We start from the raw sequence: 25,595 nt of genomic DNA, 5'->3' as shown, positions 1-25,595 counted from the left end.
GGGGGACATGAACGCTGCAGCGCAAAGGCTCCTGGGCCGTGCGCAATGGGCTGTGCGCAAAAGCTCCTGGGCCGTGCCCCCACCCCTGCGCGCGCTCAGCGGGCCGCGGCGATAAAAAGGTTGGGGACCACTGATTTAGGGGACTCAGCTTCCATATCTACATTTATAGCATCTTTAAAAAGTGCAATGCATAAAGAAGTCTAGAGGATTAGAGCAATAGCATTTAGACATATACTGCTTGACAGTGTTTTGCAGTTTACAGAGTCAGCCTATTGCCCCCAACAATCTGGGTCCTCATTTTACTGACCTTGGAAGGATGGAAAGCTGAGTCAACCTTGAGCCAGTCAGAATCAAACTCCTGGCTGTGGGCAGAGTTAGCCATAATTCAAAAGAGATTTTCACTGGCATCTCTTACCTATATCTAGTTTTTATTGTTCACCTTCCCTCCCCCCTCCATCTGTTCCTATAAAGAAAGCTGCCCTACCTTTTCATCAGACCCAGGGGTCTTGAAACTCAGTGAACTTTCAGGAAGAGTCAGTAGAACTCGGTCAACTGCCAATGCCACAGATATGGCAGGAGCTTTGTACTACATGGAGCCAGGGGCAGCATTCTCTCTTGTACTACTTACACAGAACATTCCCATTCATTAAAATATAACGTGGCTTGTTTGATTTATGGCTTAATGCCCTATGAATTCAGTCAATAGTGCAAGAGGTGAACCCAGCTCAGATTGCATATAGTCTTCACCCTAGTTACTTTCTGTATGTAATTTTACATAGTTCCCATGCACATTAAACATATCCAGTTCGCACAGCAGCTATTTAACGAGTTACAAGAAACACAATTGTGATGGGATAAAAGGATATACTGTATGGGATGATTTTCCTAGTCTATGGTTCTCCCCTGACTTTTGAAGAGCGAAGCAGTGGGATTAAATAAGATAGCACATGAAGCTCCTCATGTCACACAGAAGATATCTGCAGTCTGTGTGATTCTCCCAATCTGCCTAGACCAAGTGTGTCAAGCTCGATTTCATTGAGGGCCGCATCAAGGTTGTGTTTGACCTTGAGGGGCTGGGCTGGGCGTAGCCAGCTTGACGTCACTTGCCTGTGGTGGCCCAAGTGCTCTGCCAGAAGAAACGGGCTCCCAAGCTCCATTTTCTGCTGCAACGGCCTCCTTCAACCCTCTGCCAATAAAAATGGAGCTCGGGAGGCCCACGGGTCGCCCTCCTGAACTCCATTTTTGCTGGCAGAGGCACCGTAGGCCGGTCCTTCATGTTTCCAGGTTGGCCCCGCGGGCCAGATCTAAGCACCCCGTGGGCCGGATATGGCCCCCGGCCCTAGAATTTGATATCCCTGGACTAGACAGTTTAATATAAGGTTAGGGTTTATTATTTATTTATTTGATATATAAGCAAATAAATATTTGCAGCTCATAATAAAACAGACCCTTACATAATCAAATCATAATAAACCAAAATAAAATGAACTATAGAATAGTTCAGTTAAAAAATATCCAGCCACATCTCTGCTTGGTACCAGTAACAGGAAATCTAAGTCTCTAAATCCCTACAGAATAGCTTCGTTTTTATTGCTGTATGGAAAGGCATTGCTTTGTGGCAGATAAGGCTTGGCAAAAGGCAGGGTGAGGTGATTCGATAAGGTGAGGGCTAGAACTGAGATGTGGTAGGTTAGACCTTAAAATCTGTATCATAGTTTTTGTACCACTACTGATCCACTGCCTTTTCCCCTGTGGCCTAAGGTCTGGTCAAAACCCACCCACCCCATGATTCTTCTTCCTCTGAAGTGGATGCATATTTCAAATGTGCATGTGTGAATACATACATGCAGCTGGTAACCAAAACTATGAAAAGAGTATCAGATACCCGATCCTTTACTATCCATATACACTCACTGGTTAAAGAGTGGAGGAATGTGATCTACAGTAGTTCCATATTATCTGCAAAGACAGAGAGTGGGGATAAAAGAAATAAATCATCCAGTGTTCAACACTCAATCATGGTATCTGCTTCCATAGAAATGAAGTCCAAAGAGAAAGTTACATCTTGGAAACATTCTTGACTGTCACTATCTTTTCAGCTCTCAGATCAATCTGAGAAAGATTGCATCTTGAGTGCAGATGAATGAATGTATGACAAAAATCCCTAAATATTCATCTCACAATCTCAAATTGGGAGGGTAACGCCCCTCATCTCTAAGAGGGGTGTTTTTTTCTTATACCTGTTTTCTAAAGTTTTTGTAAAATATATTCCTGAAAATAATAAAATTGAAATCAAATGCAGTTGTATGGTTTGTTTAGTTTTCATTTTAGATGAAATGAATGTTGAGTTGGTCTGCCCATCCAATCACAATAAAATTTTGTGGAATTTGATTTGTGTTTGAACCTACTACAAGATAAATGTTTTGTAAATGTTTCAGTTTGGGGAAGTGCACATTAAATCTCCATTAGCCACCTTGTCTTGTTGAACATATACATTTGAAGTTTGCTGGACTATCTAAAGAAAGTCACCTCTGCTTGGTCTGCCAGCTGTAGGGTCAACCTTCCGCCACCCTGTCTGAAATTCTTACTTCACTACACTGCAGGAAATAGAGTTATCAAATATTAGTTGGCCAACTTTTCTAAGTTCTAAATTTTCATTTAAAAATGTTCTAACTTTTTGAGCAAGTGGCCTCTGGATGGATGATAGATAGATAGATAGATAGATAGATAGATAGATAGATAGATAGATAGATAGATAACAGATAGATCCTTTTCAAAATCACTATGTTAATGGATATTTTTTCTAAAATGTTATCTATATTATATACTGTATAGCTGACACACTTGTTATGTAATGAATTATATTGATAAAAACGACATCACTGGTTACATTCTGCAACTTTAACAGTTGATTGATTGAAGAGCAATACTGTCAGCAAATGCATATCTACTGGGAAATCAGTCTTATTTGTTTGAGAGGCTTTGCATGTGTTAAGATTCTAAATATGTAATACAGAATTACTTAAGGTGTGTTTATTTATTTATAACATTTCTATAGCCTCCCGTTTTATAACAAATTTGGGGAGGGGTTCCCGTTATCAATATTCAATTTCTGATTTAAGGGCAAAAAGCTGAGGGAAAAAAATCTTTCATTACAAAATACAGGAGAGCCTACAATGGATTATTTAATTTCTTTCCCAAAACCTCACACTGAGTTAGATTAAGGAGAAAGATTCTAAGTGGCCTCAAGTCACGTGATATGGATAATGTGGCTTGAACAACACCCTTCCAGCCCCAAGCCCCTCTTCAATTCTCAATATTGCTTTAATTTGTATTTTAGTTATATTACCTTTTAAATCTTGCTGGTAAAAGGAAATAAATCCCAATGAAGCAGCAATGCTGTTTGCATAAAGTAAGGTGACCTGCATCCTCAAGCCATCACTTCCTTTCTCATAATCTTTGGAACCAGAGGTGGGTTTTAGCAGGTTCTGACCAGTTCTGGAGAACCGGTAGCGGAAATTTTGAGTAGTTCAGAGAACCCATAGTAAAAATTCTGACTGGCCCCAGCCCCATCTATTCTTTGCCTACCAAGTCCCAGCTGATCGGGAGGAAATGGGGATTTTGCAGTAACCTTCCCCTGGATTGCGGAGGGAATTGAGATTTTCCCTGTCACGCCCACCAAGCCACACCCACCAAGCCATGCCACACCCACCAAGCCAAACCCACAGAACCGGAAGTAGAAAATTTTGAAACCCACCATTGTTTGGAACCCCTAAACTGCATAGCGGGGTGGTGATTCCACCCTAATGGAAGGCGAATCATATGTGGCAGCTATAAAAGATTCCTCAAATAAGCTATATACAATTTAAAACAAAAATCCCTCCTTATGGGAGGGATAACAAATAACAACAAAACAAATCCTCTCTTTCCCCCCCACCCCATATTTATAACCCCACACTTCTATTTTGCATTACTGTTTTTCTCCATCCAAAACACTTTCTGTGTCCTTTCATGATCCCAAAAGTTGTCCATCCCTGGCAGAAGTTCAGCTTCCAAGACAAGCAATTGTATCACAATGCTGAGCATGACCTCATGAAGAGTGGCGCATAGAGGAAAATGGCAGAGACAGAAGGGCAGCATCAGAGGACAGAAGGATGTCACTCTTCCCCAAAAGACTGTCAATGGAGTTTGGTTAGCTACAAAAGATATAGAAACATGTGCGGCTTATCTAGACCGTGCCTTGAAATAAAAAGATGTTTCAAATAATTAAGATGCAAATAATTGTTTTTCTGCCTTACACAATTTAATGACTTGGGCATAGTAAGCAAAACAGTGTAGCCATGCCAATTTTCAGTTTTATAGCCTCATCTTTCAAGTGCCTTTTGCTGGTGCTCTTGAGTCCATTTCTTTCTTAGAAATAGATTCCTATGACAGATTAACATAATGCATCTTTTCAAAGATCGAGATCTAACATTTTTCAAAGGCTGTTTCATGAAGAGCTTGACTTTCTGTACTTCCCTCCATCAAAATGAATAAATATGCATCATTCTGATTTGACAAGGGGTCTGGGTTTTTGCAACATGGTTTAAGGGAAGCTGCTGTTGATATGTTTATATTAATTTATATTATTGATCTCTGCAGGGCAGTGAAAATGTAGGAGTTGCTTGGTTTATGTGGCAGGAAGTAAGTATCTTTACAGGTAGCTCTTGGAGGTTTCCAAGAGGAAGCAGAACATTCCCATTTTTAATTTAGTGTTATAAAGCTGCAGAAGATTGGGGTTCAATTTCAATTTCAGGGTTCTGTTAAAGTGCTCCTGAGCTGGTGCAGAGTGCATTTCCCCTTACCATCAATTTAGAGCGCTCTCATGGCCAACTATTATCATACAGTATAGCAGAATGAGGCAGCAACCAAATGCCAGAAAGCTGCAAGATGATGTTTGAAACAGCCCAGCCATGTTTAACGGAGCCATCTTCAAGCTGTGCTGTAACAGCAACATTAGCACTTCACGTGGGGTGCTGTCAATCTGTCATGGATGATGATCTCATTGGCCAAGCACTCTGTCAGTGTTTCTTAAATGTCTGGAGACCGCAGAGCCCCAAGCTATTTTTAAAACTATCATCATCTCTTTTAAACAAAGAAAATACAGTGAAATATTGAACAAAACATGTTTGAATAACATGTTTTCGTGCCATTTAAAACATGAGGAATAAATCTTAATGGGTTGCATGATATACACTTGAGGCATATATTTCACCCATGTCTGAATTAAGATTTATTAAAGAAAGAGACAGTTTAGCCAGACAGAATGGTGGACTCCATCATTGGCTGTATCTCTGGGGCAGTAGAATATGCAGTCTTGTTACCAGCACGGAAGAGGCATCAAATTGCTAGTTCAGGTACCTTTTCTCTCATCTTTTCATTTTTGGATCATTTGTGATTTTATCTTTGTCCCAGGAATTTTCTGTTAGATCAGGGGTATCAGTAGGGAGAGGGTGTCATAAAAAAGTCAAGAAGGGGGCCACAACCATCCAATTGAAATCCTACACTCTGTTGTGTGTGTCGGGGTTTTTTGATGGCATGGCTCAGGTTACCATGTTGATTTTGTATATATATTTCATAGCTGAGGTCACCATCTTTGACACCCCTCTTCCATCCCTTCTCCGTTAGAGAATTACCAGCCAGTTCCCAATTTTTCCTTTTTGAGGAAAGTTTTAAAAAAGGTGGTTGGACAACATCTATGGGGGATCTTGGAAGAAACTGATTATCTGGACTTATTTCACTCTGGATGCAGGCCATTTGCCAGAATCAGGATGGGGGACCTCCCTCCATTCTAGTGCTCCTTATCTTTCAGTGGCTTTCAATCAGTGGTGGAATTCAAATTTTTTTGCTACCAGTTCTGTGGGCATGGCTTGGTGGGTGTGGGGGCATGGCAGAGGAAGGATACTGCAAAATCCCCATTCCCTCCCCATTCCTGGGGGAAGGATATTGCAAAATCTCCATTCCAACCCCACTCTGGGGCCAGCCAGAGGTGGTATTTGTTGGTTCTCCAAATTACTCAAAATGTCCGCTACTGGTTCTCCAGAACCTGTCAGAACCTGCTGAATAGCACCCCTGCTTTCAATACTGTCTGATGATCTTTCTGGACCAGTTGAAGGACTTAGAAGCGGGAGGCCTTGTACTCCAGTGGTTCACTGGAATGAAGTAAACAACGGAGGCCTCTCCACCATCTTTCTGTTGGCAGCCAGGGAGAGTGATCACAGTGTGCTTGTGATGAGGTTTTAGGGTGTGGTTTGGAAGATTCTTGAATAGTGTCTGTAGTATATACTGTATGTTATCTAAGTCTTCGGGAGGTGTATGTTTGTGGCCCTCCTCTGTAACACTTATTTTCTTTCTTTACCTCCTTCCTCAGTGGTCAGTTCCACTCAATTACCATTCAAGGCTGATGTGCAACTTGGAGGACCTTCCGAAGTTGCAGCTACTGCTTGATGAAAAGGTGATGGTGGCTGTAGCCAAGAGAGCCTTTGTACAGGTTCATCTCGTGTGCCAGTTGTGCCCTTTAGGAGGCCCGTTAGACAGTCACTCGGGCCTTGGACACCTTACAATTGGATTATTGCAATGAATTCTGCACTGGTAGAATGGGTACCCATATAGTATGATCCAGCAGAGTGGGTGAGCTCCAGGTCCCTTCAACTAAACACTGCCATCTTGTGGAACCTAGGAAGCAAGCCTTCTCTGTTCTGATCTCCAACCTCCGGAACCACAACCGCCCAGAAGAATGGCACTGTAGGAGAAAAAGAAGCAGGTGAAGAAGAGGTGGAGTCAAGAGAGGAAGCAGTCTGGAATCATTATGTTCCCAGAAGCAATCCAAGTCCAGCCCACCTTGAATTCCATTAATTCTTATTTAGCTCTAATTCAGTGCTGACCATTAATTGACTAGATTCTTGTGTATAAGCTTGAATAATAAAACTTCTTACCTGGAACTTAATGTGTAGTCCTCTTCTTTAAGACTGACAGGTGGGGCTCCAGAAAGCTTTGAAAACCTGGCTTTGACCACAAAGCTGAGGTTGATATTATTTGTTCGATGTTCCCTGTTTAGTTTGGTTGATTTTGGTACCTATCAGATATTGTAGCCTGGGGTGTCTGTTTGATTTAATGCTTTTAGCAGTTTTTATGTTTTGTCTAGTTTTATATGCTACCCAGAATTCACTGGAGTTGGGCAGCCAATAAATTTAAATAATAATAATTCACCAGAAAATATTCCAACAAACCAAGGTTGAAGAGAAGACCTTTTTAAGGGAAAGTACTATTGAGAATAAAGTTTTCTCTGCATGATTTATGGAACAGCCCATGAAAGTGTTGTCCTATCCTTAGCAAAGCAATGTATGTCTCTGTTTGCTACACTTCATTTTGAAAAGTTAACTAGATTTTCAAGCACCATTACTGGACAAAGTAAACAGTTGTAAATGTATCCCTGGAATATTACCAAATTGCAGCAGTTAAATAAATGGCATCATTTCATTTTAGGTTTTATGTGGAAATCTTAAAAATACAGTGTTTTCAAATGTTTACATTACTGTGTGAAAATTCTTTTGGGGAAGCCAAACTTTGCAGTCTCTAAATTTCCCATTAAAATAATTATGTATGTATAATATTTTTATGGAATAAGCTATGGAGAACAGAAAATATGCTGTTTTTTATTTCAATGGGAAGGGCAAGATATGGCAGTATGGGTGGGGGACACATACAAGGACCAGCAGGTTTTAAAAACTTTAAACGTCTTAAAAGATGAACGAATGAACACGGTATTTTATGTAATTGCAATATGTGTAGAAAAGAAATATGCTAATACAGTGGGTTTTGCACTTTTGACTTGCATTTCTAATATACAGACTCAGACAACCTTTTCAATATGTGAAAATCTATACTTTGGAGACATAATCAAAATTGATTTAAAATATAATAGATGAGGGATGAGGAAAAAGATGCACAATATTTCCATTATGATACAACTGAAAAAATACTCTCTGTACCTTACTCTGTAAGGTAAAGGTAAAGGTTTCCCTCGCATATATGTGCTAGTTGTTCCCGACACTAGGGGGTGTTGCTCATCTCTGTTTCAAAGCCGAAGAGCCAGTGCTGTCTGAAGATGTCTCCATGGTCATGTGGCCAAAGGTGCACGGAATGCTGTTACCTTCCCACCAAAGGTGGTCCCTTTTTTTCTACTTGCATTTTTTACGTGCTTTCGAACTGCTAGGATGGCAGAAGCTAGGACAAGTAATGGGAGCTCACCCTGTTACACAGCACTAGGGATCCAAACTGCTGAACTGCCAATCTTTCAATCGACAAGCTCAGTGTCTTAGCCACTGAGCTACCGCATCTCATACTCTCTGTAATGGACAACAAATCAGAAAGACTTCAGTTCAGGAGTTTCCTGAATTGTTCTACCCTAAATTCACTTGATCAGGGAGTTACCCCAAATACCCCAAATCTGGACAAAGGATCAGATTTGGGGTATTCTACACTGAGGTCTAAGTGCCTTATCCCCCACACTTCTCCCAGCTTTTTCTTAAGCCAACTTCAGAAATGCAGTCTAAGATTGAAGTGAATGGACAACGGGGCTTCTCTGTTAAATAGTTGGCACCAGCTGCTGGAGAAGAAATGGTAGTCCAGGCACTGAAACCAATTGGAATTGTATCGTTCCAACACTCAGGGAGTGGTGAGAATTGGGGCTGCTATTTGAAAGTAATGAACTACAGATAGTTCTTGGGTTACAACAGCAATTGGGAAAGGAATTACTATTGTTAAGCAACATGGTCATAAACTGCAACATCACATAACTACATTGTTCTGAGAGTCCTGGGTGACACCATTAAGAGACAACCCCGCTGGTTGTTAAATAAGGCTCTCATGTGACTGCGACTTCTGACTTCCTGCCAGCTTCCCCAATGACTTTGGGAATGAGCTAGGAATGGGAAGAAAACATCCTCATCATCTATTCCTGCACTGAGGAAGTAGTGATAGGTCCCTACTGGCCAAGTTGTAGAACTGCTCTTTATTTCTTGCACCCGGTTGGTCACCTGATGCTTATATCTGCAGTTTCAGTCCACCCTTCTCCACTCAGAGGCCATTCCTGCTTCCCATACTGTATTCCAATGAATGTTGTACATCTCACAGTGCACACAGGTTTCACTGGAAGAAACCACTTTTATCTGGTGGAGAAATCAGAGTTTGATAATATCTTGTCTTCTCCTGCAGTGAGATAAAGGTGGGAGGATGGCAGTTCAGAGAAGGTGTTTTACTTGAGGCCATGCAGGTTGGATGAAGAGACCTGGTAGTTATATTTGGCTTTGGTTGAGATATCTATCATTCTTGTATCAATTATGCACCTTGCTGAGGCTACATTGTCTCTCTTCCCAATTCAGAGATTAAAAATACCTAGGTTTTGCAACTTAGTTCTATAAATCAAATATGCATAATTTGAGGGTCGCAAGGACAGACTCCAGTTTGGTCAGCATCAAATACTAAATATATTATTTCTGAAAACCCAAAGGTATTTCCTTTGACGTTACAACACAGTAAATAAATTACAGGGATTATTTTCATTGTGCTTGGATGAATTTTGCCCTCTCAGACAATCACAACTATGTAGGAAACCTTCCTCAACTCTGCTACCTGAGGCTGACAAAGGACCCACAATTTCTTCGTGCCAAAGGGCAGCCTTACTTGGGAATTGTAACCAAGTGTAGCCTAATGCAGAGTAACACAACTTCCCCAAGTCGGAAAAGCTGATGATGGAAGGGAGAAAAAGTTTGATGTGTCCTTTTAGGGAAGTCTGTTGCTTAGATAAATAGTTTAGGATTGCATTCTGACTTGGAGCAAAACCAGAATCTAGTCTAGGAGGATTTTTCCTAGATGGGCTCTAATTGGCTCTGTTTCAATTCAAAGGGAGCACAATTCTGGCAGTACATGAAATCAATCTATCAATCAATCAATCAAGGCCTCCACAAAACAATGATTGCCATGTCTCATTTCAGAGCTCCACACAAGCAGAAATGGCATTTTTTAATGGCACTACTTTTAAAGTGAGTTATTATTAATCAGATGCCTGCCTGGAAGAGAGGGTTTAAAAAAAAATAATTCCTTGAGAGGATTTTTTTAAAAAAAAGTTACAGGAAGAAACCTGAATTCCCCTCTAGAGATAAACTGGGTGACTTCCGGAGCCTTGAAATATCATAACCCTAAGTTTTGAAGTGGTTCTCTATATTATATGTATGTGTGTGATTGATCTACAAGACAAAAACAATTCACAGTCAGCCAGTACAATCAGGATCTGTTATTAGTTTGAAAAACTTCTTCAACTAAAAGTTTGATGGTTTCTTCACATCACACATAATCCAAAGATAGCATTTCGGCTCAATGCGTCTCTCAGTGCTTACTAATTCAAGGCTCACAGATAAGATGGCACATTGCAAGAAACAGGGTCCCTGTCTGCACACGGCTACTCTTTGTTTCTTTGGTGTATCTCACAAAGGATACCAGGTCTTTTGAAGTCTTGCCAGATGCTTAAACAATGCAACTAATTAAGTAATCAACATGTTTAAAGATGTGTGTGCATGTGGAGCTGGGGGGGTGGGGTGGGAGGATCCTGAAGGTATTCCTGTTATAAAATAAAACATATTTTAAAATGTGGGCATTTGGAAAATACTTAGGATATTCTATTTCTAGACCTGTATTAATGATAGCTTAATCCGACTGGGTTTCAGCTATAACAGTTTCAGTACAAGTGAATCGATGTGAGTGCCCTTGAATTCTCAGCTTGTTAATTGCTTACACAATAGAATTACAAATCAGCTAGTTCTTTCCTTATGTAAAGAAACTCCAGTTGTGATAGATGAAGTGGCTAATTTTTATGGCACACATTGACCTTTTAATGAATGGACTGCTTAATGTCTATTCCACCTGTCTCCATACATATTTAAAACCCCATTAAAACATTAACACCCATTCACAGAAACAAATCTTTTTGCTAGTTTCATGAAGAATCAGCTATTTCTTCCACTAGTCTTTCTTTACTATCTATATTGTACATAAAGCCATATAATGGTTATGCTTTGCTATTTATTCTGCTTCTGATATTGTCTGGAATTTACCATGTGCAGAAGACACGCAACTCATTTAATTCTAACATTAAGTGTGGCATAAAATAGATACACTCTTTTTAAGCAACATCATGGTTGTGGAACTCTACAAGACCATGATGACTCTGAATCTGAATCTGAGAAGCGGTGAGTAGGATTGCTACTAGGGTTACTTCGTCATTAGCCTCAGAGCACATTCATTTTTTGTTAATGGACTTAGTTTACTGGAAGTTTTACATTGTGTGGCAGCGGGCTTGGCTTGACTGATTTAGTTTTCCATGGCTTTTCCACTCAGCTTCAATTATTCCAGCTACGATGGCTTCTGGACAAATTTCAGCACTGCGTTTGAAGACATCCTGGAAGCTTCAACTAGTTCATTATGCTGCTGGTTCAAAAGGGAGATTGTCTTACAGCTATGACAAAGCCAACCTTCGCTATTCAATCTGATTTAACAATACTCTCTTCTACCTTGGCTGAGAGACTTGTCAGCTAGCCATACCTCTCCTCTAGTTACTTGTCTGGGTGAAATCTAAGATTAAAATATTTTTTTGCCTAAATGCATCACTGTCTATTGGCCAAAACAGGCTAAACTGTTACTCTGAGACATTTTACTTAACTAGCCAAAAGTTCTTTACTGTTGTTCCAATGGCCCTAATGTTCCTTTCCATTCTGCCTCTAGATTCTAAACCCAAAACTCAGGGCATAGAAAGCTGTGAAATCAGGAAACTGTGTTTATTGAAAAGAGAGCAGCTATTAAGTATCAACCTCTGTAAAATCAGCATCCTGGTATAAGATTATACTTAGCTTTGTGCACCTAATTTTCTCTCGTCACTTCTTTTTCTTAATAAATCTTGACATTTGGCTGATAGTTGAATGGTAAGGTTAGCATCTTTACAGGACCCTTCCTCGCATTGCCTAAAAATAATAAAACATGATTTTTTATAAACAATTTTATTTATAAGCCTGACTAAAGAAGGTAAGTAAAAGTGGGCTAATTTTCACTCACAGATTCTCAGGTAGCTTGGAGATCACAACTCCAGGAACAGGAAAAATTGAGAGGTGACCTTTGTAGTTCCAGTAGAAGAGAGCATCTATAGCTCATGGTTGAATTGTGGAGTCCTAGGTGCTCTCTGAACTTTGTTTGCTTGTCATGTTACCTGACTACATAACTTTGTTATTTAATTGGGTAACAACCAAACTCTTAGACGACCAAGGATTTTACCCTAGTAATTCTCTGTACCCATCACAACTTACTTCACAAGGAGCTCAAGGAGCAGATGGAAGAGAGAATCTCTGCTTTCACAGCAGAATTTATTTTGAAAACTTCATTTGTTTTGTGTGTTTCTGGAAATAATTTAGAGCCTTTGTATTTTCCCTGCCCAGAAGTATCAATGCATTTTGGCTCCATGATATTAATAAAACTTTTCCCAGATATTCCTCCCATTAGAAGCAGTTTCAGAGATGCTACTTTTTCCAGGAAAATCTTATGCTTGTTTATTTCTGCTATGATGCCTGGTGAAAATCTTTTGGTTTTTCAAGGCAGATAAAATCTTGCAAATGTGTATTCATTTTTAAGCTATACCTCTTGTCTCTTTTTCTTTTTCTCTCAGTATTTTGATGGCACCACTTCAGTTATATGTAAATTATATTTTTTATTTTTTTGTAAGTTGTCCATTCAAAGATGATTTTAAAAACTTTTGTTTTTACACCTATAAAGTATTATTAATTTTAGATGCCAAACTTGTACGTTGTACAAATCCTGCCTAGATGTCAAAGTGAAAAAAACAACTCTAATGAATGGTCTTAGTAAAAAAATATGTAGGCTGGTTCTATTAGTTTAAAGACACACAGAAACAGCCAAAGATGACAAACATGCATAAAATTCAAAACATGATGGAAAAGAGAACAGGCAACTGAACCACATAAATCAGTGTTTTGAATCTTATTTCTCGGTGGGTATAATTGTACCTTAGTTTCTTATAATGATTTATTGAGGTAAATATTCTGTATGGTTTAACAGCTACAACTTCAAAGGGTCAGGCACACAGTCTCCCTTATTCATGAAGCAGCTGAAGACTGGCTTGTGAATTAGCTTCTGTGTTCTGGGACTTGGCAAAGTTTGTTTTTGAGATTCTTATAAAGGATTCATATTGATGCAGCTATTCAGATGTGAAAAAATACTGCGCTGTAATGGGCAAAATAGAAAACCTTTATTGTAATTCCTGTGGAAAAAAAAGTAAATAGATTAAAATAAATGATTTAGAATGGCTTTTTAATTTTTTTTTAAAACCAAAAATAGAGAAATGCTCTAAAGTTGTTTTTTAATTCTTCTTCTCTTGGTCTGGTTGATGGGTAATAGGAATAGCCGCCCTGAGTCTCCGGAGAAAGGCGACATATAAATTGAATTAATAAATTAATAAATAAAAGAGAGTAAATTTCTCAGATTTTGAAAAGGAAAAAGGAACTGCGTATGTCTTTTCTAAAAGGTTCAAAATGGAAGAAAGAAGAAATGGAGCAATGTTTTTAAGTGATATTTGCATTGAATGTCTGACCAGAATAATCCAGCCATTAACCAATTAAAAAATTGTTATGGTCCGTGATATATCAATGGCATTTTAACAGTTCTTTCTGTAAGTTAAGAAGTCTATTTTGCAAAATATATCTCCTTTTCTTATTTATAGTTACAGTGTGGTGATGGCAACAAAGGTTTTACATTTCCGTAACACTAATAGCCACTCATGTCATGAAAATGCAATATCAGACAGCAAGGTTGCTGTTGCCAATTGTTGTCAGTTACTCAAGATGTACATGTGCGGCTGGCTCAACATTTCTTGAACACGAGGGGTCTCTATGATATTTCCTGGCACATCACTGTCCTGCTCCATCTGTCCAGAGTGCCACTGTGACTTCACAGCTGCAAGATAGGAAAGGCTGAGAAAATGCAGCATATGAATTCCTTGCAAGATCTCTTGGCAAAGAGACTGTGCATTTTCTTAGAAAAGGAAGGCTTTAATTTGGAAGGTTTACAAAATAGTGACCAAAATTCACTTTTTACATCCAACTCGACATTGCGCTGTTCTACAGACCTAAATGTCAGTGTTTGGGAGGCTCATATTGGTTGCACTAGTTAGAATACATTCTTGGTTCACCACTGCTGTGAAAATTACTCAGAAGTTGCACTTGGTCTAAAATTCAGCAGGCCATATTACTGCAATGCACTCTGCATGGGGCTACCCTTGAAGAGTATTTGGAAGGTGCAGAAGGTGGTGGTGTGAGCAGTTTGGGGCACCTCTAGGATTGTGCATATAATATCTCTACTACATGAACTGCATTGGGTGCCAGTTTGCTTCCAAGTCCAATTCATGCTGTTCATTATCGCTTTTAAAGTCTTTAATGGCATGGGACAAGGATATCTGAGGAAGTGTCTTGTCCCAATTTCATTCATCAGTCCTTGATTAAGCACAGAGGGTGTATTGCAAATATCAGGATCCAATGTATAAAGAAAACTCCACACACACAAATGATGATTTGAATCCTTTACTGGCACGAACTAACATCCATAAATCAATACAGGAAGATTTTGTTGGAGATAATGTTTTGTGATCCCCACCACCTTATAAAGCTTTATTACCCAGGTGACTCTTAACCCGGCTCCTCCCCACTCATTAATCATTGTTCCCTTAGATACTGCAATTCGGCATTACTCCTGCATGCTCCCAGCTTGCTGGCTACTCCTCCAGATTAGCCATCATTACAGCCATTCCCAAATCTCTCCGTGACCCTCGGTATCTCAGCCTCTCAGCCTCCCCCAACAGCTGCTCAATAAGCAGCTCCCAGCTGCACTCGCTGTCCAGTCCATTCAGAAAGATTGCTGCCAGGCGAGGAGATGACAAAGAGGCAGGCAAGGAGGGATCTTCATATTGCTTGGTGGCCAGGAGGTAAACTGTGGAGCCAAGGTGCCATGGGAGCTGCCTCTCTGCCAGAACCTCCACACCCACCGGGATGGCACTTGACACACAGCTGCGTGTTGGGGCTGACATGCGGCCCCCCTACCAGGAAGTTGGGACCTGGAACACAAACACAAACACAAAGCCCGGGCTATCCTCCCCCTGGTTTCTCTGGATTTCGTCGATGGAATGCTACGGTTAGTCTGGGGGCGTTCATGTCTTCACTAGGTACCCAGGAGGCCTTTGAGAATGGATACCCTTTCCATACTACCATATATTGGAGTCTCCCTCTGACAGCAGACTCCACTGGTTTAAGAATTTCAGTTAGCAGGTTCTAGAAAGAGAAACATTTCTGCTGCTGCCCCCAGAGATTGCACCCAGAGATGCCCGAAGAGATGATCCCAGAGTTGAGGGAAGCCCCCATTCTTCTGGCCTTCCAGAAGAGAGGTGAGACCTGGCTCTATCAACTGGCATGGGGGATATAAGAGTGACATGAAACTTTGGGGATGATTGGTGGCTTGGGAGCACTCCCGCCATCTTTTTTTGTTTGTTTGTAATTGTTTAACACTTTTTAACTGTTTTGGTGTTGTTTTTAACTATATCTCTTTTCAAATCATTCAAAGTCACTTAGGTGACATGGGTGGAGTAGAAATTTGATAAATAAATAAAGCCATGTAACAATTGATTTATGGCCGCAGCACTGTTTACCAATAGGTTTCTAACTTCAGTTCCAAGTGCTTATTTTAATCTAAAAGCCATGTATGCCTTGGTTCCTAGGTACCTATAGGAATTTCTGCCCAGTAAGTACATCCCATTAAAAGCTGTTGGTGATCCCCTAGGCCTAAGGACCCACTCCTTGAAATGGCCTTCTTCTCAGACTAGCTGATTGTCTTCTAGAAATTCCTTAAGAAACTTGTAGTACTTGGAGAAAGAATTTGCCATAGGTACAGTTATTTCCATCTTTCACTTTTATGTCTAATTTTTAGAAACTTTTTTCTTGGTCTGCTGATGTTATATACATACATATATATTAGAATTTACAATACAAGTATAAAAAATGAAAAGAAAAAGAAAATGAAGTGGAAAAAAAAGAATTAAAACAGAATATTTTTACTTCTGTTCTTCTTTCTATGAAGTAATTGGCACTTTACCCTTTCCCTTCCTTCTTTAACCTTTACTAAGCCCCTACACCATAAATCTTGAGTTCTGTATTTTCTTCTTTCAGCAAAAAGTCCATATAAGGCTTCCAAACTTTTAAAAAACCTAATTGGTTTTTCCCTGACCAAACTGGTCAGCTTTGCCATTTCCGCAAGTTTTGTCAGTTTTATGATCCAATTCTCTACTATGAGTATCTCATTATTCTTTCATCTTTGTACATACAGTAATCTTGTGTCACTATATACATTAGTTTCCCAGCATCAGGAAAGTCCAATAAAAATAATTCTGCCTCCATTATAATATTAATCCATACTATCTTTTGTATCGTTTGAATTTGTGCCTAAAATTCCATTGCTTTTTGACAAATCCACTATATGTGGGAAAGAGTCCCATCTTCGTTTTCATTTACTTTCTATTCCTGTGTATGATTTTCTCCTGGAACTGCTGGAAATTATGGCAATATAAAAATATAAACTATAAATCAATCAATAAATGTTCCCACTCACCAGCCAAAATTTTTAAGGCTGGAGAGTTCCAAGTTCACAACAGTGTATCCTGAGATTATGTTCCACTTTATTCAGCCTTTTCCGAAGAATAAGGCAGCCTTGTTTTCAAAACTCTCCATAACACTGTAAAAGTAGACATACTGATTTACTTGTGAATGTTGGACTTCTGTTTTAAATATTTATTTTTATTAACAGGGACTGAGAGTTTTGCTCTTGCATTTTACACTGCTTTCCTGGTTTTCCCAGTTTATACATTTTTTCTAGATTAGTTTTTAGGTTTATATATTAGAAGTCACCCAGAGGATCTTATTTTATGAAAATACCTATTTCTGTAAACTGCAAATAACTTTCTGCTAAATCATACAGTTCAACAATCAATCATACAACCGGACAACACATGTTTGGAAAAGTCAGCTTCGAGTTGTCTTTAATTTCATATTCATGGCTTTGTCATAGTCAAACACTGAGGCAAACTGGAGGTGCAGTGTAGAAAAAAAAGGGGAGCAAATCAGGCAATAAAACCGTTTTACAGGTCAGTACAATACTTTGCCAATACTGACTTCCAAACCTTTGTTGGATCTTTTAACAAATGCTGAAAAACTGTTAAATTACACTATATCCACAATCTACTCAGGAGATTGTCTATGGAGATTCTCGGTCATCCAGGTCATGGTTATCCCAAAGGTGCTTTTTCAAGAGGGAACTGGATTTTCTGGTTTTCTTTGAAGACGTTTCACTTCTCATCCAAGAAGCTGAAGAATACAAGAAGCTGAAGAAGCTTCTTGGATGAGAAGCGAAACGTCTTCAAAGACAAACCAGAAAATCCAGTTGCCTCTTGAAAAAGCACCTTTGGGATATTCAGGAGATTGCACACTGCATTAACTCCTGCACAGAGCTGGACATCAATACCTGGGGAGCAAAAATTCAGTCGACCTCTAGATGCATAAATGTCCAAGTGAAGTTGCCGCTTGGATTTTTGCAGTTTGAAACTTTAGCTTTACTCTTACATTATTCTGTAATCCTTGATTTCAATTTAAAGTCGCTTCCACTACAATATATAAAATCAATTTCATTGGTGGGATGTATCTTCCACAGCAACGAGTTTCCTAATTATTGCATGTGAACTATAGGGAAAAATACATAATCTTGATTGTTCTGTACCAGCCGCCTGCAGTATCGTGAGGAAACGCTTTCCTTCTTAAGTCTCAGAGAGGACTAGAAGAGAAAGGCAAATTATTTTATAGCACAATCTATCTCCAAATCACCTGAAGGCAGGACAAGAAGCAATGGATGGAAATTAATCAAGGAGAGAAGCAACCTAGAACTAAGGATAAATTTCCTGACAGTTAGAACAATTGATCAATGGAAAGACTTGCTTCCAGAAGTTTTAAATGCTCCAACACTGGAAGTTTTTAAGAAGAGATTGGATAACCATTTGTCTGAAATGGTACAAGGTTTCCCGCATGAGCAGGGGGTTGGACTAGAAGACCTCCAAAGGTCCCTTCCAACTCCGTTATTCGGTTATTCTTTTCCAAGCAAAATGCTACTAGCTACACGTTTTTGTCACACTTTGAATTGAGGACCGAGAGGCAAAAATAAATTCAACCCCTGAATAAAGGCGGGAGGGGGGGGCAGCCTGAAATGTTTATTCAGGGACCAATCGCTGATCAAATTTCCTCCCCGCCTAATTCTTTTATAACCAACCACAAGTGACCGGGGGAGCGCGACGAACGGCGAAGAAAGACCTCCCCAGCTCCGTTGCCACAGAGGCTTCCGGGAATTGGAGTTTCTGCCTTTCCGAGACGGCCCACCGCGAACCTTTCCCCGCGTCTTAGCGAGAGAACTACAACTCCCGAGAGCCCTCGGTTGACCTGCGCCGCCGAATTGTGGGGTGTTTTTTTTTTTTTCCCCTCTCTCGCGCTTGCGCTGTGCAAAAGCTTGCAAGAAGGCGAGAAGGAAGAGGCAGGGTTGGCGGCAGGAGCAGCAGGAGCGGAAGGGCCGGGAAGCGGCCGTTCACAGGACGGTGGTCGGCCGTCGGGAAGATGAGCGCCACCAAGGAGTCCAAACCCGAGCACGGCCACGGCGTGAAGCGGCCGGCCTCCCCTGATGTGAATAAGGGCAGGGAGAAGTTGGGCGCTGCGGGGCGGGGAGTTGGAAGGGCAGGAGGGATTCTTGGGCTGGCGGTGGAAGAAAAGGGGGTTCCTCTTCCCATCATCCCTGCTGTGTAGAAGGAAGAGGTGATGGCTGGGATTCCTTGGGTCACTCTTCCCGGTTATGTAGGAGGATTTTTACCCCCTGCCATATACATAGGCTGGTGTTCACCCCATCCTCCTGCAGGAGTGAGGGACTACAACTCCCATACTGGGGGCAAAAGGGAGGGACTACAACTCCCATGGGTGTGTGGGCAGTTGTCAAATCGATGCATCTGGATAAGAGTGGGTTTAAGAAGCACATGTGGCAGAAACGAGGGGGGGGGAGCCTCGTTTCTGCCAGGGAAATGAAGAATGAAGAGGTTTTTTTCCTGTTGATTTGAGAGGCAAGAGACGTCCTTGGGCTTCTTTAAGAGAGTTTATTATCTATCATGATTAATCTGGGCATTGAAAAAGCTTTCTGAGAATCAGCCTTTCAAGGAGCAAGGCCTTGGCATGATGCAGACAGCCTTCTTCTCCCCCAGTGTGAATAAGAGTTGGGAGACAGGCATTTGGCATTAAATCTTCTGAAAAGCAGGATAAAAAAATATTTGTGGTTAAGTAGTAGTCAAAACAATACGTTGATGCAGTGTAGCCAAACTAGGGGGAAAAAGGGGAGGGGGCATGGTGGAAATGCATATCCACTTGCCAGAATAGGTTAGTATATGCATATTGTGAAGGAGTTGATTACAGATTTTCAACAGAAAAATCTGAGATGCAACATAAAGTAGATTATTGCTGTAGAATCCTATGCTTTTCCAGACTTTGAGGAGCCTAGAGGTACCATCCCAGTTATTAGTTAATGTGATGGCTACAAGTAGATTTTACTATAAATGTGGATCTGGAATAAACTTCCTCTGCTGGACCTTGGAGATCGATAACCAAGAACATTTTTTCTACCAGAGGCTGAATATGGTGCATGTTTGTAGGTTTTGGGCAATGCTACACTCTTATGATTTTTATTTTCAGAATGCCTTCTAAAGCTATAGTATGCACTTTTGGGACAGACTTTCAGCAGACAGGAACAAGATGTTTCTTCTTTTTGTAATATCATATAGCAGCATTGTTGAAAGGGGAAGAGAACTGTTCCCGGCAAGGTTGAAAATAAATGGCGTATTTCAATTAATTGAAAACAGTGCTTTTCATTTAATAATTTCATCAAGATGGATTTATCTTTATTTCAACAGAAGAGAATATTGATAGGTCAGGGCTGAACTATTGGATTCTTGGTATTTTTTGAACTTGGTTATTTTCTTACAGATGTTTCATTATCTGGCTAAGTAGCATTACTCACCCTCACACTATTCCTCCACTTTTGTAAAAGGGAAATTATCCATCTCTTACATTATTTCCATATTTTGTGTTTGGAACTATAATATGTATTAGTCATTGGAAGGTGTCAGTAGGAAGTTGTTGCCAGGCAGTACTACGTAGCTTTGTTGATTTGAGCTCTAATGCTGCCTGCTAAAAGCATATTATCCAGAATTGGAATATTTTCCTTGCAACCCATGACAGTATTTTTTTTAAACTGGCATTTATGTGAAGCAGATAGGCAAATATGGTGCAGCCATATGGAGCTTATTACATGTTTACAGCTGCAATGAAAGTTGTACTACAAATATTTATACTATCTGTATAAACTGCTTGAATTTTTTTTTCTTTTAATGTGTCTAAAAACTATATTTTGTTTTTCAGCCCGGAGCTGGTAGCTGGGAGGCAGCTGACTTGGGTAATGAAGAAAGGAAACAAAAGTTCCTGAGGCTGATGGGTGCTGGAAAGGTGCGGTTTTAACTTTCATCCTAGCAGTATAATGATTATAGAAAGGATTTTTAGTGCACATCTTTCAAAGCAGATTTGCTTAGTTTTCTCTTTTTTTATAAGAATACAAGTTGTTCTTAAAATATCGCCATCTAATAAGTAAAATTTCAAAAGTATAAGTGAAAAATTATTTCATAAATCTTTGTGTGTCAGAATCAGAATACCTGATGGAACAGTTGTGCCAGAATTTTATGCTTTTTTGCTTATGAATTAACATTTACCTAATTGGTGTTTTGTCAAATGTTTTGTATAACTGTGTATGACCATGGAATCTTGCAATTATCTTTCTAAATGGAATTTCATTGCTGTCTCTATCAACTTTGTGTGAATTAACTTTTCAGGTCAGGGCCTCTACACCTTCTCAATAATACAATTTCCATTCATCTTGATGTCATTGTAAAGTACTCACACTTCTAGTAACACAAGTAGTCATCTGTGAACCATAACCCAGCTAGTACAACTTAATTTTTTAAAGAGCATTAAGTAGTCCTACTCTGTAGCTTTCCGTTTAAACAAGAAAGTTGGCTTCTAATATATACAGTTCATTTTTTTCAGTGCATATGGTTGAATGGAAAAAGATCTTAACTAATTATATGGTGAAGTGAATGAATCTTATTACACCCATTCATTGTTACAATTCACAGAGTTTCAATGCAATAACTAATAACCTTGCTTACAATTCTATAGAATATTACTAGTAGTAACACTAGTAAAAGCTCAGTTATGGAAGAAAGCTCACACTTTTCAGCATGAAATTGACATGTTCTTCTATTCTTGTTTCCCAGCAATTAATATTTAAAGCATATCTTGGTGGGACCTGGGACAAATGTTGTGGGAGATGTAAGCCAAATCAGCTAGAAAATAACACAATTCCAACTTTGCTTTAGTGTTAATTATCTATGGAGATCCGCAATCATCCATATCACAGTTGTTGCAAAGGTGCTTTTTCAAAAAAGGCAACTTGACTTTCTTGGGTTTTTTTTCCTTTGAAAACATTTTGCTTCTTATCCAAGAAGCTTTTTCAGTTATAACTGAAACTAGTCCCCACCTGTCAGTTAGAACTAAAGAGGATTCTTGGATGAGAATGAAATGTTTTCAAAGAAAAAAGTAGGAAAGTTCACTTGCCTTTTTTCAAAAAGTACCTTTGGGTTCAGAGTTAATTATTTTAATTAATTATTTTTTTTTTAATTTTTGGTAAGGGGCACTATCATTTGAAATTTGAAATGAAAGTGGATGTAAATAATTTTCAAAAGGAATTTGTGGAAGTACAATGAAATGGATTTTCTTAAAAAAAACCCTTTAAGAATATTTGGCTTGTCTTTCAGTTCATTATCGTTGTTGCAGGTAGCATCTGGATAGCTATGTTAAATGATCTTTGTTGTTGTTCCTTTGGCAGAATCATTTTAATTGCTTATTCAATGTGTTATGTCATTCCCCAAATACAAACCCTGGAAATTGTGGTGTAAAATAAGAACATAAGTAGTTGCCTTGCTGGATTGGTTCACTAGTCTAACAGTCTCTTCTTGTGTTGGTCATCCAAGCACACAAGAAAATACACTAGTCTCATCAAACAATCTTCAGAGACCATCACACTGCCATGAAAGTTAATAGCTGTTGATCCCCATGATTTTCATCAAGTGGTCCAACTCTTTTTGAAGCCAGCCAAACTGATAACAGCACCACATTTCAAGGTGGACATCAATGATCACAAAAATCTAAAGCTGAGTTGTGTAATTTGAGTATGATTTGGTTGGTTAATGCCATATTTAAGTCTCCCTTAGAGTTGTGTGATACTTATTTGAAACATAACATGGTAATATTGAAAAATAATGTTTTGGGAGAAATGGTCTGCAACCTTGAAAGCCCGTGCCATAATAAATCAGTCTTTAATAGAAAAATAGAATCATTGTGTTGGAATAATAATGTATGCTTTCTTCCAGAAAGAACACACTGGACGCCTTGTTATTGGAGACCATCGATCAACTTCTCATTTTAGAACAGGTTAGTTTAACCAAAGTTTTGAAAGGGAATAAGCGTCTGTACACTTGAATTAAACAAAAATGTGTCCTAGGGAACTTTACTTTTCTGATTGATTTACCATATGCCATATAGATTTGATATATCTCATGCTCAAAGCCATTTTTTTGGCCACTAACTGCTACTGGCTCTCCACCGTTCTTCTGAAGTGCTATATTTCCCCCATGTGTAAGTAAGCTATAAAACCAAAATAGTCTGTGACTTATTGCACCCTAAAACATCATGGTACTGTTTGTGCAAAAGGTATCAGAAAGCTCTGTTTATGGGTGGGGTTCTAGTTTTGTCCTCAAACAATATTATTTATTACTATTTCATTCAATATATTATCTGTCCCCTAAGTTAAAACAATTAAAAACCTAGACAAAAGAGCCTGCACTAAAAACAGCCCTTGTTGGCCCCAAGAACCAAGAAAGACACACGGAGTTACTTCTGAGCAGTTCCTGTATTGTTCCTCACCTGTAGACAGAAATTTTGCCAAACTAAAGCAGCTATCTGCATCACTATAGATATACCATGGGAATAGCAAGGGTTCTTAACCCTCTTCCTCCTAGCAACCAAACTTTCTATGCTTAATTGCTCTTTGCACTCTGGAATGCAGCCCTTCCATCCTGGGAATCCAGACTACATTTTACCACACATTAAACCACAACACATCAGGTCCCCCACGCACATACATTTCATCCCGGGTCTGGGACTAAAGCTCAGATTGAAGGGTTTTTAAAAATCCCACGTGAGTGGAAATCATCCATACATCTGGGCAGATGCAGTTCCAGCATCCAGAGAAATTATCTTCCTAGGTCCTACAAAATGGCAACATTTAATAGAAACATCGTGTGCCCATTCTGCACTGAGTGGACGGAAATAATGGGAGAGAAGTGACCCTATGCCATTAGGAATAAACTCTTGTTGTGGGTTGGATAAAATCTAATGCTGCTCCTTTTTTGGTGAAATTTAGGATTTGTTATTTGACTGTATGGTAATTCATATATGTAACCCTATAGGGGAAGAAGATAAGAAAATTAACGATGAGCTGGAGACTCAGTTTCAGCAGAGTATGGATAGCACCATGTCAGGAAGGAACCGGCGGCATTGTGGGCTTGGTTTCAGTGAGGTAATCTTCCTTTGACAGTGGCTCAAGAGTCCTTCTTGGCCACATTTCACTCTGTACAGTACATGTATTATGTAATTCACTTTGTATTGGCTAGTGGTTAAATAGGACAAACTTTCACAAATCTGCTCATTCTTCATCACTTACATAGATAGCAGATATCATCCCTCATAGCAAACATGGATCCCCCCCCCCCCGTAGATGGTGAAATTAAGCTTCTTTTGCTGTAGCCTAAAAGAGTACTGCACTAGGAGGCAAGGTGGATTTGATTTAAATCGAGTTGATTTAAATCACTAGTAAAAAGACTTGATTTAAACCAACTGGATTTAAATCATAATTTTTAAAGAGCAACTGTCATCTCTGCTACTCCTTTGACCCACTGTTGACTCACCGATAGTCCCTGTTTTGCAGAATATACAGCCTCATGCTACATAACTAAGCTCCATTTCATGCTGAATAAACTAAATTATTTATGTATCTTAAATAGAAAACTATCTTACGATAGATTTTTACCACAAAAGTTTTTTTATTAAAATAAATTCAATAAAAATCAAAAAAATCTGATTTAAATAAAAAAATCCGATTTTTTTGATTTTTTTAAAAAAAATCATTGATTTTTATCCACCCTGCTAGGAGGTGATTAAAGTTAAATGCCCGTGATTAAGTTTCTATTACCATCCACAATATATCAACCAGGCTGCTATATCTGTATGTATTGATATTGGAAACAAACCACAAAAGAAAAGCAAAACAAGCTCATAGAAATTTTTCTCTGCATCTGAATCTTTTCTATAGTTGGAGGAGGATAAAGGAGAAGAACCAGAGGAGACGCAAGATTCCTCAGGGTCAGAAAGTTCAGAAGACTCCGAAAGTGATTCTGACTCTGAGCAAGACGAAGTTGCTGAAGACCCACCATCTGCTGAAAAACACAGCAACTCCGAGGACCCGCAAGCCAAGAAAGATGCAAAAAGCAGCTATAAGATGATGTTTGTTAAATCCAGCGGCACTTAGCTGCAGAGTGTAGGCAGAGTAAGCCTTCTGGTTACAGTGCAAAGTCTTGGACTGCTTATGGCACAGATCTTCCCTTGGTGGTTTTAATAAGGCCTTTTAGAGAAAGAGGAGTGTTTGCATTTGCAGCACCACACCAAGAAGCTATTTTTCTCAGCATGACTGCCCATTTTGTTTTGTAAGATATGAAAATAAAATTGAGCGGGGGATGTACTTAGTTCTCAACCTGCCTTTAGATTCTTCTTCTCTCTTCATATTCCATGAAGGCTGTTGAATTTTTCTTAAGTTTGTTAAATGACTTATTGAAATGGTATTTAATGTCTTTACGGGTGCTTTATTTTTTAAAGCAGTTTTTGCTGGGGTTTTGGATGGTATAATTATTAAAAAGTAAGAACGGGAGCTTCTTTTGTCCTGATTATCATCCAAAAGAAACCTTATTGTAGGATATGTGCTGCATTGCATTTTGCAACGCTGTACATCTGTTGGATGCATGTGTATGAATGAACTGATTTCAAAATTATGTCTAGAGAATAATGGCAGAGCAGTTTTTTTAATGAAGAGAGGAATCTCTTCAAGAGGCATTATAGGTAAATTGTGTTATCCCTATAGAGAAACCCTAAATAGGTATGATCTTAATAAAGAAAAAATTAACAAAATAAGTTTTCTTTTCACTCTCGAAAAGAAAA

General features: G+C 39.2%; 1 protein-coding gene across 1 annotated transcript; it reads left to right on the top strand.

The window, feature by feature from the left end:
• The first annotated feature begins 18,688 nt into the window (after positions 1 to 18,688).
• On the top strand, positions 18,689 to 25,308 carry CUNH11orf58 (chromosome unknown C11orf58 homolog). Its single transcript, XM_070957449.1, has 5 exons — positions 18,689 to 18,857; positions 20,634 to 20,717; positions 22,697 to 22,757; positions 23,795 to 23,904; positions 24,697 to 25,308. Exons 1-5 carry the CDS (start codon positions 18,792 to 18,794, stop codon positions 24,910 to 24,912), a joined length of 537 nt encoding a protein of 178 aa, XP_070813550.1. The 5' UTR covers positions 18,689 to 18,791; the 3' UTR covers positions 24,913 to 25,308.
• Positions 25,309 to 25,595: the final 287 nt, after the last annotated feature.

The sequence above is a fragment of the Pituophis catenifer genome, unplaced genomic scaffold (assembly GCF_029215685.1).
Source record: "Pituophis catenifer annectens isolate HBS135680 unplaced genomic scaffold, rPitCat1.0.hap2 SCAF_1, whole genome shotgun sequence".
In the NCBI taxonomy this organism is placed as follows: Eukaryota; Metazoa; Chordata; class Lepidosauria; order Squamata; family Colubridae; genus Pituophis; species Pituophis catenifer.
The sequence above is the reverse complement of the archived record's forward strand: the minus strand, read 5'-3'. Positions and strand labels throughout refer to the sequence as shown.